This window comes from Thamnophis elegans, chromosome Z, assembly GCF_009769535.1.
Source record: "Thamnophis elegans isolate rThaEle1 chromosome Z, rThaEle1.pri, whole genome shotgun sequence".
In the NCBI taxonomy this organism is placed as follows: domain Eukaryota; kingdom Metazoa; phylum Chordata; class Lepidosauria; order Squamata; family Colubridae; genus Thamnophis; species Thamnophis elegans.
This window is the reverse complement of record NC_045558.1, coordinates 20,796,796-20,811,773: the sequence shown is the minus strand read 5'-3', so window position 1 is coordinate 20,811,773 and position 14,978 is coordinate 20,796,796. Positions and strand designations below refer to the sequence as shown.

The 14,978-nt window shown below is 39.3% G+C and overlaps 1 protein-coding gene across 1 annotated transcript in view; it reads left to right on the top strand.

Annotated features, from left to right (window-relative positions):
• SVIL (supervillin) overlaps positions 1-14,978 on the top strand; it is a 118,991-nt gene that overhangs the window by 90,400 nt on the left and 13,613 nt on the right. Inside the window, 11 exon segments of the mRNA XM_032235499.1 lie at positions 1,042-1,219; positions 2,093-2,265; positions 2,427-2,582; positions 4,049-4,185; positions 4,634-4,781; positions 4,913-5,058; positions 7,814-7,989; positions 10,522-10,663; positions 11,216-11,492; positions 12,006-12,157; positions 14,554-14,659. Of these exon segments, the coding sequence (XP_032091390.1) occupies positions 1,042-1,219; positions 2,093-2,265; positions 2,427-2,582; positions 4,049-4,185; positions 4,634-4,781; positions 4,913-5,058; positions 7,814-7,989; positions 10,522-10,663; positions 11,216-11,492; positions 12,006-12,157; positions 14,554-14,659 (1,791 nt within the window).

The window sequence follows — 14,978 nt, the reverse complement described above, 5'->3', positions numbered from 1 at the left end:
CCACTTTCTCAACAACCTTCCCTACAAAGGGGAGGTTGGAGACTGGACGATAGTTACTCAAAATGGCTGGATCCAGAGAAGGTTTCTTCAGGAGGGGTCTCACCACCGCGTCCTTTAGGAGGTGCGGGAAGACCCCTCCCAGAGAGAGGTGTTAACTATCGTCTGGATCCAGCCACGTGTCACTTCCCTGCTGGTCAAGACCAGCCAGGAGGGACACGGGTCCAGTATACAAGTGGAGGCAGTCACCGCTCCCATGGCCTTGTCCACTTCCTCAGGAGCAACAAGTTGAAACTTGCTTCATAAAATTCGCTCAAGAATCTTCCCCCGGTACCTCGGCTGGTACCGTGCAATTGGAGTCCAGATCTGTCCGAATCCGAGCGACTTTATCCATTAGAAACTGAACAAATTCCTCAGCTCTACCCTGTAAAGGGTCATCTGCATCCCTCCCTTTCAAGAGGGAGTGGGCTATTCTAAAGAAGGCGGCTGGGTGCGATTCAGCGGATGCAATAAGAGCAGCAAAATGCGCACATTTCCGTATTGCCACGAGATAGGTCCTGATAAAGGCTCTCATCAGTGCTCGGTCTGACTCGGAGTTACTGGCCCTCCAGCAGCGCTCTAGGTGTCTCTTTTGGCGCTTCATCTCCTGGAGTTCCTCGGTGAATCAAGGAGCTCTCCTGGATCCACTACCTCGGAGAGGCCGTAAAGGCGCAAACCGGTTTAGGGCCCCCGCCGCTGCTGTATTCCAAGCAGCGACTAAGGACTCCACCGGATTGTGGACAAGAGTGTCAGGTATTTCTCCAAGCGTCGTCTGAAATCCCATAGGGTCCATCAGGCACCTGGGGCGGAACCACCTAATCGGTTCCTCCTCCCTACAGTGGTTGATTGATAATAAAGAACCAACCAACCATACCAAAAGTGGTATGCTTTTATGTACCAAATCGACAGACCAGCACTAAAATGAATGTTTTTGAGATAGAAATTTTAAAGTCAAAGACTGCTATAATATACAATATTACTATATAATTTTAATGTATTCTGTAGTTGCTGGAATGCAGGATACAGTCTTGACAGTCACAGGAAAGTCTGTGAAAGAAGTCATGAAATTGGATGACGAAGAAACATTTTCCAAATTTTACCGATGCATGAGTTTTCCACCTCCCTCTTTGCCTGTGGAGTTGGATGAAGACTTTGATGCCATATTTAATCCCAATTCACCAAAGTGAGTAATTTTCCTTTCATTCCTTTAAAATTAGTGGAAGCGTAAGGACCAAGAATAAGTCATTTCTGATATATCATGCTGCAAATTTGAATTATCACTTCTATTAACTTCTTTTCTGCGTGTTTATGGTTGGAATACTTCCAGTTTTTCTTCTTTTGTCTTCCTGCATCTTATTCCTCATCTGATTCAGGAGGTGACAGAAGAATCAAATTTTCACAAAGGAAATGCTAAAGAAAAAACATTGGAAAATAAAAACTCCATAATTTGAAGAAAATGAGAGAGAGACAAATAGTGGTTGTAACAATTTACTAAATTAGCATTTAGGGAATTTTCAGCCCAAAGATAATACTTCCCATATTAATTCTGTCTTTCTATTGAGGTTGTCATATCAAATCACAAGAATATTGAACAAATCACAGGGTTGAAAATCATATGCAAGAAATAGTCAAAACTCCATAAGTAGTTACATCATCCTTTTTCACTGCAGAAGTTATGTTCACCCTTCCACAACTCACAGGGCCAACTTTAAAGCATTATTGTGTGGGTCACAATCACTTTGTGATTTGCCAACTTTAAAGCATTATTGTGTGGGTCACAATCACTTTGTTAAGGTATTGCTCTGTAGCCCCTTCAGAATGATTTATATGGTGTCACAGCAGTTCTGATGTGTTTTGTTGTTTAGGCACAATAAAACGACAGCTTTAGGCACAAGAGGGTATTTGAGCCTCTAGTTTTGTCTGACAAGCCTTCAATGCTGCCTTTGCTTTTCTGGATGTTGGTTAGTTGTAGATGTAGAGGTTAGTTGTATTCCGTGCCTTTAAGAAAAGCTGGTGATAAATGGTAGGTTAAGTGGGAAGATCTTTTGCTTTTCAGGCTGATTTCTTCAGTAACAGAGCACAAACGGGCTGTGAGGCCTACACGCAGAGTCCAGGCCTCCAAGAACCCTTTAAAATTGCTAGCAGCAAGAGAGGACATTCTTCATGAATACACGGAGCAGAGATTAAATGTGGCCTTCGTGGAGTCGAAGAGGATGAAAGTTGAAAAAAGTAAGTTTAGGGTTCCAAGCTAAATAAATATTGGAAACAAAACATAACATCCTTTTTTTGTTTTTGTATGTATGTATGTCTCTGCTCTTTCATTTATTTTTTCTGTATTTTCTTTTTTCCCCCTTCTTTCTGTCATTTTTTTCTACTTTGTCTGTCTTAAGTGTCTGCAAACTCAAATTTCTCAGAGGTAGCACTTGCTGGCTTAGCAAGTAAAGAGAACTTCAGCAATATTAGTCTGCGTAGTGTCAATTTGACGGAGCAGAATTCAAACAACAGTGCTGTCCCATACAAGAAGCTGATGCTCTTACAGATCAAAGGTAGGTTTTTAATTACATTTTTAATTAATCCAAAATGTTAAATATTGGCAATGAGTTTCAGTGATTTTTTTTTCAACTATGGAGAAGATGGGGAAAGGGAAGGAAAGACGCTGGTAACCATGGTTAATACATTGATAAATGTACTTGTTATCTAGTAATCATGTTCTCTGGCATATATCGTTTTTAAAAAATCACATTAAAATCTGGCAATATTAGTAAAAGGGCTTGAATTTAAAAGTAGTTGTTTATTACTTTTACCTTATATTTTTATGAATAACACAAGGCAGTAAACATACCTAATTAATACTCTTTCCTCTCCTATTTGCCCAATGACCTTGAGAGCACGACCAGCCCACTCCAGTTGGCTTTCATAGCAATAGCAATAACAGTAGACTTATATACCGCTTCATAGGCCTTTCAGGCCTCTCTAAGCGGTTTACAGAGTCAGCATATTGCCCCCAACAACAATCTGGGTCCTCATTTTACCCACCTCGGAAGGATGGAAGGCTGAGTCAACCCTGAGCCGGTGAGATTTGAACCGCTGAACTGCTGATCTAGCAGTCAGCCTGCAGTGCTGCATTTAACCACTGCGCCACCTTGTTTCATGTCTAAAATGGGACTAGAACTCACTAGTGATTGGCCCAAATTCACCCAGCAGGCTTTTATGCATTAAAATAATCTTTTTGTTTTAAGATTGATATCCTAAGATGATCCTAAGAGTTGCTGAAAGTTGTGATAGTGACATGGTTACAATGCAAAAATAGAAGAGGCAAAATTTTCTGTCCTTACCAATTTTGAAAGGTTTGGGATAGAAAACTTGTCTAGATCAATGTAATGCAATTATTTGAGCTCTTCATTTAAATATTTAAAAACCTTCATTGCTGAAAATGAGCAATTTATTCCCAGGTCAAACCATCATGGATTGCCCACTCTATTTTATAAGATAGGACAGGACAGGACAGGACAGAATTCTTTATTGGCAAAGGAATTTGTCTTTGGTGCATAACCTCTCATTATATATAAAAACTATAGGTGATAAATCATGATCATAGTCATCATAAAAATACATTCATCATAAATCATAAGATACAACACTTAGTGATAGTCATAGAATACTGCATAAGCAATCAACATAAATCATACTAGGAAACTAAATAAAACAATATAAATCATAAAGATACAAGCAATAAAGTTATAGTCGTAAGTAGAAAAAGAGATAGATAATAGAAAGATGAGAAGAATTTAATTTATATATTAAAATACTTGATAGTTTTGTCTTAAGTGAATGGTTGCTTCAAGCCAGTTTATTCCAGGCATATGTTCAGTTTCTGCTGTTATGACACATTAAATGTCATTTAGAAAATGTATTTGTCTGAGATGAAGGTCCTCTTTCTAAAATAAACATATCCAGAAGTTGCCTCTAGTGCCTTATTTATAGAATGTTGTTGGATTTTTTTTCTTTTTAGGAAGAAGACATGTCCAAACTAGATTAGTTGAACCAAGGGCCTCATCACTTAATAGCGGTGACTGTTTCTTGCTACTCACGCCACAGTTTTGCTTCCTGTGGGTAGGGGAGTTTGCAAACGTCATAGAAAAAGCTAAGGTTAGTGCTCGGAAGGTCTGAGATAGGCACAACCCTTGGTTTTCTTTTCTTTTTGTTAGGTTCATGGGCATTTGCAAAAATAACCATGCACAAGATTCTTAATGTCTGTAAACACGGTATGAATGTCGATGGGAAAATACTTACAGCCCACTACCCCCTTCTCAATTTTTTTCCTCGCTAAAAATCATCAGGGAAAAGAGGTCCACATTCAAGAAGAAAAAATAAGTCTGAATGACAGGAAGTCCTTTCTGACTTTTGCAGTTCAATGGGCTGTGTTCTCATTAAAATGGAAACAAGGGAACCTATCTGTATTTGACACAGTTTCCATCTTTCAGTTTAGTATGCCCCATAAAATTAGCAACAAGTACACATTCATTCTTTTCTGAATAGTCCAATTGTCCCCAAAGCTTAGGCAGTCCTATTCAGCTAATCATGTTCAATTTCTTAGGCTTCGGAGCTCGCAGCTTTAATTCAGACAAAGCGAGAACTTGGCTGCAGAGCTCCTTATATACAGACCATAGAAGAAGGCATCAATACTCATACTCATGCAGCCAAAGAATTCTGGAAACTCCTTGGTGGGCAAACAAGCTATCAGGGTAAGAGTGGGTTTATTTTTGCCATCTCCATGCATTTTCCTCTTGTAAGAATATTCTTAAATTGCTTTTTTTTTTAATTGCCATCCCTGGGCTGCTTTGGTAACATGTTCATTTTGCCTGCCTCTTTCAAGCGGCTGGAAGACCAGAGGAAGACGAGATGTATGAAGCTGCAATAATAGAAACAAATTGCATTTACCGGCTGGTTGATGATAAACTTATTCCTGATGATGACCACTGGGGGAAGATGCCAAAGTGTACATTGTTAAATTCAAAAGAGGTATAGTAAGAGGCATTTCCAGTCTTAAAGAGCCAGCTTAAGTGCTGATGAATATGTATATGCAGGTAGTCCTTGACATGCAACGTTTTGTTTGGGTTATTCAAAGTTACAACGGCACTGAAAAAAATGATTTATGACCTTTTCTCACATGACATTGTAACATTCCCATGATCACGTGATCAAAATTTGGATGCTAGGCAACTGGTTCATATTTATAACCGTTGCAATGTTGTATAATTCTCTTTTGGAGCCTTTTGGCAAGCAATTGCAGTATCTCACAATAACTGTGGCAAGAAAGATCATGAAATGGAGTAAAACTCACTCACAAAAACAGTCTCGCTTATTAACAGAAATGATGTACTCATTTGTGGTTGTAGGCTGAGGGCTACTTGTATCTTCTTTTCTCACATGCTAAATGTTCATTTCCTCTTTGGGCTCAGAATTGGTTGTCCTTTTTTTACTGTCAAACATAATGTGTATAAACCTAAAAGCTTCCAGTGAATAAATAAGAAAACCAAGCAACCTTACAAGAAGTAGATTGTAATATTTGGGTTCCTAAAGAAAGTTAGAAAGGTAGCTAAGTCAATAAGCACTATTAAAGTGGAATAATTAAACTTGTATAATTAAAATTGGAAACTTCACATTTTTTAAACAAAAAAATAATCTTGTGATTATTTTAATTGAAATTATATGACTGTAAATGTTCTGACTTATAGAGAAGGCAGCCAAAAAGCATTTGCATAAGGAGACTGTTCAACAATCATATCCAAAGTATGCATTATATTTATGCAGTTGAATGAATTGTAGAAAAAACGTACGCAATACACAATTACATTAACAGCTAGTGAAGTAGAGGCACAGAGGAAAGAGGAGAATGTAGCACATCATATATTTTACCAAGATACTACAGTAGAGAGGGATGAAGTAAATTCATATATCAGCTAAGCCATGCAAGTCACAGAGCATCATATGGTCCTGCTTCATTTGCATTTCCATTATAAATAATCTATAATTTATTTTGTTTTGCAGCAGAAACAAATGAAATTAATGTCTGTAATATAAAACGAAGAGGCTTCTTAAAAATGCAGACCAGACATGGTAAAGATACCAAGGATAACCAATTCAAGGAACAGCCTGCTTCCTATAGATTAGCCTCCCTCAGATGTATCATTACACAGTTTTGTATTATGAAAACAAGCTTTAGACAGCTTTAAATTTACACAATTTCTCCTCTTCCTTATCTTTTCATATGAGTTTAAGGAAGAGTTTCAAAGCTCTCACTTCAATTTTAGATCAACCACTAGTCATCATGTTTCCAGTGTTCAAACTTACATTAAGTAATCTTAAATATAGTTTGTTGAAAATAAATTCAAATCACAGTATTCAAAACTGGTTTGTTTCATCAAAGTAATGGATCTTTAATGCTTTGATGCTGTGCTAAATTTTCAATTAGCCTAAAAACAGAATTATCATCTTTATGCCTCCTCAGTCTGACTAAATAAAATAAGGAGAGGGGAAGTGGTCAATATGGACAATTTTAGTTCATTCCAATATAAACAATGCTTTGTGGCACCTGGAATAAGACAAATAAGCATGTATGAAAATATGCATCAAAAGTTCATAAAATCCCCTGATGAAGACTGGATGAGGGCTAACAAGCTTGTACTCAACCCGGAAAAGACCGAGTGGCTGTTGTGTTTTCCTCCCAATAATTTGGCCAGTGTTCCATCACTCAGGCTGGGGGGTCAAATATTACACCCCTCAGACAGGGTTCGCAACTTGGGAGTCCTTCTGGATCCACAGCTGACTTTTGATTACCACCTGTCAGCTGTGACCAGGGGGGCATTTGCCCAGGTTCGCCTGGTGCGCCAGTTGTGACCCTACCTGAGCCGGGAGGCTCTCACAACAGTCACTCGGGCCCTTGTGACCTCTAGGCTGGAATACTGCAATGTGCTCTACATGGGGCTGCCCTTGAAGAGCATCCGGCGACTTCAGCTAGTCCAGAATGCGGCCGCGCGAGTGATTGTGGGTGCACTTCGGTTCGCCCACATAACACCTATCCTCCGCGAGCTGCGCTGGCTACCTGTTGATCTCCGGGTGCGCTTCAAGGTGCTACTTACCACCTACAAAGCCCTTCATGGTAGTGGATCTAGGTACTTGAGAGACCGCCTCCTGCCAATTACCTCCTCACGACCCATTAGATCGCATAGATTGGGCCTCCTCCGAGTTCCATCTGCCAGTCAGTGTCGACTGGCAACTACGCGGAGGAGAGCCTTTTCAGTAGCAGCTCCGACCCTTTGGAACGATCTCCCCGTGGAGATTCGTACCCTCACCATCCTCCAGACCTTCCGCACAGCCCTCAAGACCTGGCTATCCCGTCAGGCCTGGGGTTAAAGACTATATTCCATCCCCGCCCGAATGTTGAATGAATGTTGCTTTACTCTTTTAATTATGTATTGTCCTATATGTCTTTGTATGTTTCCCCTTCCTATATAAGTTGTAAGCCGCCCTGAGTCCCCTCAGGGAAAAGGGCGGCCTATAAATAAACTTAACCTAACCTAACCTAACCTAACCTAAGACTATCAATCAATCCCAGAGCTTGCCTTTATTCTTTATTCATTGGGCATTTTAATGAATGTTAACAAGTGTTACTGCTTGGATAAAAATTGAATGTTGTTTCTATATTTCCCCTTGTCCATTCAAAAATTATTTCTTATTTCCTTATTCTCTCCCCCCCCCCTCTCTCTCTCTTTAGGTCTTGGTGTTTGACTTTGGAAGTGAAGTGTATGTTTGGCATGGGAAAGAGGTCACACTAGCTCAAAGAAAAGTTGCCTTCCAGTTGGCCAAACACCTATGGAATGGGACTTTTGACTACGCCAATTGTGACATCAATCCCCTGGATCCTGGTGAATGCAATCCTCTTATTCCAAGGTATCAAACCTAATGACAGTGATGGTGTTGCTAATCTTATTTAAGAAAAGAAACCTGTTAAGATAATAATTTCAATATTATTTTTCAAATTATTAGAAAGTTGTGTCCCTAGGTTTTCCCCCCACATATGATATACAGGGGTGGGCTGCACTTACGTTCACAAGCAGTTCACTGGTAGTGAGCATGCATGCGCAGCAGGTTCGCTTGTGCGCACCCCTTTGGGAGTGAAACAAAGCTTCAAAGAAGCAAGTAATCAACTCAGGCAGCTCCAGTGAGTAAAGCAGGGGTGGCGAGAAACTCAGTTGGGTATCGAGAGCAGAGGGAACAAGCCAGAAAGTTAGTTATAAATGGATATCTTAGCACAAGGGCGGGTGGGCGGGCCCAGCCACCAATCAAAGCTAAGGGTCCGCCCAAACATGTGTGACCATGCAGCAGCCCACCATTGGACTCAAAACTGTCTTATTGTAGGCAGGAACACAGCCTAATTAAAACCAATACAATTGTCCTTAATTGTAAATTCCATGCAATCAACAGGTAATCATGTACATGTTGAATGGAAAAAGTAATTCGGATATGGTACAAAAGTAATATGGATATAGTGCAAAACTAGGTCATCAGAGTTTCTGTTTAGAATACACAAGAAAAGATAGAAAGGCCAGACCAAATTGAGAGTGAGAGGAAATTGATTCCAAGGCGCAGAGCATTTCAAGGGTACCGTAGATTGAAGATAGCTTGTCACTAAAGCATAATTAGCAAAGAAATAGTTTCCAGTATTTGCTTATCTGCAAATAGGGATAAATATACAAAGAAGCTTCATAATGCAACTCTAATTCCAGCATAGCTAATATGAATATAAAATTCAGCTATCATACGTACAATTCAGTCAGCTCCCAGGATTAAAGACATATTATTTTTTACAAGATTTTTCTTGCAGTACTGTGCCACGCTACCTTCAGCCCTTCAATTTTCTCTGGTGTCACTGCCCAAATTTTCTGAGATTAAGGTTCTCAGATATCTAGGTCAGTGTTTTTCAACCTTTTTTGTGCAAAGGCACACTTTTTTCATGAAAAAAATCACGAGGCACATCACCATTAGAAAATGTTAAAAAAATTTAACTCTGTGCCTATATTGACTACATATAAAGTAATTTTCCCACGGCACACCTTACACTATGTCACGGCACACTAGTGTGATCTCTAGGCTGGAATACTGCAATGTGCTCTACATGGGGCTGCCCTTGAAGAGCATCCGGCGACTTCAGCTAGTCCAGAATGCGGCCGCGCGAGTGATCGTGGGCGCACCGCAGTTCGCCCACATAACACCGATCCTCCGTGAGCTGCGCTGGCTACCTGTTGATCTCCGGATGCACTTCAAGGTCCTACTTACCATCCATAAAGCGCTCCATGGTAGTGGATCTGGCTATTTGAGAGACCGCCTTCTGCCAATTACCTCCCTGCGTCCCATCAGATCGCACAGGGTAGGCTCCTCCGAATTCCATCCGCCAGTCAGTGCCGACTGGCGACTACGCGGAGGAGAGCCTTCTCAGTTGCAGCTCCGACGCTATGGAACAATCTCCCCATGGAGATCCGCACCCTCACCACCGTCCAGGCCTTCCGCACGGCCCTCAAGATCTGGCTATCCCGTCAGGCCTGGGGATAGGACTTTACTCTCCCCCCATCCGAATGCTGAGTGAATGTTGTGCTTTTATTGTTAATTATTTTTTACTCACATTTTCTTTTATGTCTTGTCTTGCACTCCCCTCCCTCATTATTGTAAGCCGCCCTGAGTCCCCTCAGGGAAAAGGGCGGCCTATAAGTGTTCAATAAAACTCTAAAAAAACTCTAGTGTGCCGCGGCACAGTGGTTGAAAAACACTGATCTAGGTCACAGTCGGAATCTGCAGTTTCTGATTTATGGGGACAAAGTCTCCAAAGGCCTCTGTTGGCTTCTCAATATCTTCAAGAGTTGGGGGGGAGGGGATATTGACCTGCAATTTTCAAAAGTCAAGACTCATGACTATCAAATTATGAGCTACATATTTTGTTAATACTGTGTCATGCCTACAAGCCATCTTTTCTTTTTGGACTTCAGGCATGCCACACTTTCTAATGTGGGAAACTGGGAGGGGGAATTATGTGAAGTTGGGTGATATGTAGCCATAATAATATTGACTCTTAGAAAGTCAAGATCATCCTTTGTCTCTGCACCTGGCCTGAACTGGATGGGTGAACCCTGTCTTCGTGGCAATGGAAGATTGGACCATGTGATGAGCTTGTGGTTGTTGCGGCAGGATCTTGAACTTTCAACTGGGTGGGAAAACATGGAAGCTTTCAGATTTGGGTTTTCCCAGATGTGCCAATACGGCTCTTTTAATAAATTTCCTTGGACTCTGATTTTATTTCAGATGCTATTTGTAACCCTGACATACTGTTTATTTAGTTAGTTTTGGTTGGCTGGCTTTTCTTTTCTAGCATAAAATGTTACATGATGTTGGAACAGTCTATGTGTTTTTCTCTCTCTTTTTGTCATTCAGAAAAGGACAAGGGCGACCAGATTGGGCCATTTTTGGCAGACTCACAGAACACAATGAGACGATACTATTTAAAGAAAAATTTCTTGATTGGACTGAATTGAAGAAACTTACTGAGAAGTATTCCAACGAATCCCCTCAGAAGGTGGTTTACTTGTTTATAATCTTATTACTTGTGTATAATCATTTTATTAGGAATCACTTGATAAATGTATGGTAAAAAAATTTTTTGGCATGAAAGGTATCTTGCTTTAAAAAACCAGCTAGGCAAAAGGAGTTGTTTTAAGTAGATTTATAAACAGCCCAAATTAGTGATTGACTCAATGAAAATATAATTAGGAAACTTTTTCTAAAATCTGCACAGTAGTCACTAGAATACAGTAAGTATATAATAGATTGATTTAATCTTTTCTTGTTGGTGTTGGTGGTGGTGGTGATATCTTATAAAAATAAATGAGATCTTCATGCATGAGACTGTTTATCATCAGAAACCCAAGTCCTAGTATCTCAGGTAAATTCAGAGGGTAGTTGAATTACTTTCAGTTCTTTGGAAATACAAGTTTTGGAGAGCAGCGTGAGTGAATTGTTGATAAAAGCTGTTTATACGTTAGCACTGTAATAAGACTTTTGACTTTATATTGTGATATGAACAATGGACTTGCTGCCTAATACTAAATGGTGTTGTGTCTTGTTGCAGGAAGAAACCAGATCTGACACAAAGCCATATGATGTCCTGCTCATGGTCCCCGTCCCCCAGGCAACCGTTGGCACTGTCTTGGATGGACTAAATATTGGACGTGGTTATGGATTCATTGAAGGAGATGATGGGAGACAATTCGAAATTATCACCATGTCTGTGGACGTCTGGCATATCCTGGAATTTGATTATAGCAGGCTGCCTAAACAAAGTATTGGACAATTTCATGAAGGCGACACATATGTTGTCAAGTGGAAATATCTAGTGAGCACTTCAGGTCAGTAAAATATCTTTTATTATGACTTAAGCTTCTATAAATGATATGCTTAAATAAGGTGAAAGCACTCCCTGTATCTCACGATAAATGTTATTTATTCAAATGGCTATTCAAGGCCATCGGAAGTTGATTATAGAGTTTACCATGTTAATTTGTAGGAAGTGCTTTGCTTCTGAGGCAGAAAACAAGTGATGAGTGTACATTTCTCTATGTGATATCATATGTGTATGTCTGCTATGTATGTACCAATTAATACAAATCTATACATAAAAACGTGCACATTTTTAATAAGACACGATGGGCATGTATAATACCACAAACATATTGAGTTTGTTTGAAGAGATGCTGATCAGTCTCCAGAAGATTTTGGTCTGTCTGAATATTTATCTCCCAGTACTTTTGAACAGCATATTGAATTGCTTACATACAATGTTTGTTAGCGCAGCTTTGGTTGTGAATTCTCAGCTGGGTATATGCCTTCCAAGTTACAACGTGTTTGTTTTGATCTTGCAGTTGGAAGCAGACAAAAGGGGGACTTACAGACAAGAGTCGTTGGCAAAGAGAAATGTGTATACTTCTTTTGGCAAGGGAGACATTCTACTGTCAGTGAGAAGGGGACTTCTGCATTGATGACTGTAGAACTTGATGAAGAGAGAGGTGCACAGGTGAAGAAAACAGAGATTGGCAGAATAATAGGTTTTGTGAATCTGGGGTCTCCAGCTTCACTCTTTAAACCGAGCATATTGCAATCCATCTAACTCAGGGGTGTTAAACTGGCGGCCCGCAATTCAGATGCATCATGCACAGGTCACGCCCACCCCACGTCTGCGAATGGAAAAAAACATTGTGAAATGTCACATGACGGTAACGTGACTTGGGGAGTTTGACACCCATGATCTAATGTGCATAGGCTTCCATGTCTTTAATAGCACAGGGCAACTTACAGAAATGTAATAAAACAATCCTGAAAAGAAACACATAGTAAATGGATACGGATCAATATTAAAATTAGTGGGTGGATAAGTATAGTTTTAACTTTCTCCTAATCTGTAAGATCTTAATCAAGGGGAGGCTTGTTTTAATTCCAGTCGAATTTCTTTTATATCTGGGCACTCCTCCCCACCTTCCCAAGGAAAAAATACAATTCACCTTGGCCAGGGATGGACAGGTTTGAAATTTCTGAGCCATACATGGCCACCAAATCCTCTTTTAACACCCTTCTAACACCAACTAAAAAACGCTAGCAGATTTCACATCATCTTGAGATTACATTGTAGTAGAAGCTCTAAAAAATTGTTAACTCTTAAAAAAAAAACTAAGAAAGATTATAGACAAATTGGATGGCATGTCCTCATGTACATAACATCATTGCCACATTCCATTCAAGCCCTTGCTGAAAAATATATTGAGATAAGACCTAACCATTAAAAGCTTTCCCAGTTCTAACTTGGTAAAACGCTTTAAACCCAGTAGTTGGGTCTCCATTGTTTTTGAGTTTCATCAGAGAGAATAAAGACTAGTTCAACTGACTCCAGTACTGTGACCAATGCAATATTCAAGTTTCAGACATGTATGACTCTTCCTGGGCTGGTCCAATGAAGTGCCACTAACATGTCAGCTAGTAATGCTCTTTTTATATTTTAAATAAGAGTCAAACTTTGTTTGGAGGAAGATTATTGAAATAATTACAGGTACAGGTTGCCCTCAATTAATGACCAATCATTTAGCTATTCCTTGAAACTACAACAGTAATTTCAGTAATAAACAAATAAACAGTAATTTAAAGAAAGTACTTAAAAGTACTTACAATCCCTTCCAAAATTTTGACAGATTTGTTTAATGATCATTGATGTCTTCCACAAAAAAAGGTATCCTGTTTTCCCGAAAATAAGATCTCCCTGGATAATAAGCCCAATTGGGCTTTTGAGTGCATGCATTAGAATAAGCCCTCCCTGAAAATATTGCAACACAGCAGCAGCCCTGAGATGACCACGCTCGCCACCTCCTGCACATCAAAAATAATAAGTCCTCCTCAAAAATAATGCCAAGCACTTATTCCGAGGTCAAAAGAAAATAAGACCCTGTCTTATTTTCGAGGAAACATGGTAACAAAATTGGGACAGTCATATGAGTGACTGGCTTTAAAATCACCATGACTTACAACCAGTGTGAGCATGCTCCATTATGGTTGTAAATTGGGTATTATCTGTATTTAATCTACATTAAAGTCTATGTTTCAATACTACCAAATAGTTAAATGTATCTAATAATATATTAGATTTCCAGAACAGATGATAATAAATAGTAGGAATAATCCTTTGGCTTGAAAAAACTTCAGATGAACTCTTTACAGGGCCTGCTCTAAGCTTGGCAGTCTTAATTCACTGAACATATGGATTTGCATACCAGTTGCATATGGTATTGTGCTGCAGTTTGGAGAAAAGATTAGTGACAGAGCTCTTATATTTTCTGTGCTGAAGAACCTAGATTCAGTTGCCAGCCTCCCAGAAAGGCTAGGAACAATTCTCACCTGAAACTGTAGAGAATCACTGTCATCCCATTTATTATAAATAATACCTAAATAAACAGATCGTTTGGTTTGGTGAAAGACAACTTCCCGTGCAGAATAGTTTTGTGGGAACAACCCTGTTGCCAGGGAACAACTATAAAAGCAAAGCATTTGCCAGCAACAATAGATTCTCACTAGAATGAAACTTTTTCAAGGGAGTCTGATATAACTGCTCAGAAATTGGGCAGTTCTAAAAGTTATGTAAACAATGCAAGAAAATTTACTTGCTCATTATTAACGCGCAATCAATACTATATTCAATAATATTATTTAATTGCACAAGTGGCAAAGCATTAATAGGTTTAATGGGTTTAATGGGATTAGTATTAGTATTCTAACCCATTGGGGCTGCCACAAATAAGGCTTGTTTTTTGTTAACCTTTCTTAGTTCAGACATGTAGGAAAGTCCACATATTGCCTTCAAGCCAATTATACTGTGGTCTTGCATAAATCTTAATTTGTTGTGATTTTCAATTACCACTTTTTTTTCAGGTACAAGTTCTTCAAGGAAAAGAGCCTCCATGTTTTCTTCAGTGTTTTCAAGGTGGAATGATTGTTCACACAGGAAGAAGGGAAGAGGAAGAAGAAAATACGCAAAGTAAAAAAAAAAAGCTTCTTGTTGCAATAGTTTTGCTGAAATGTGAAGGGACAGGAGAGTGATCTTGTGTGATAAATAAACTTAAATGTAATCCTTTCGCCATTTTATTTAGTTAAAATGCTACTTCAGAAGCCATTACAGATGGTCCTCATTTTGCAATTTACCCAGCAATATAATCATTAAGTGAAGAGGTTACTAAATGAAATTGTGGCAGTGCTTACTATTTTACTTCAGCCTTCCTTTACAGATCTGCAAAGGTAGTAAATATGAAGATTGAACCTAAAGTTACTTTTTCTTCATCATCATCTAAAATTGTGAA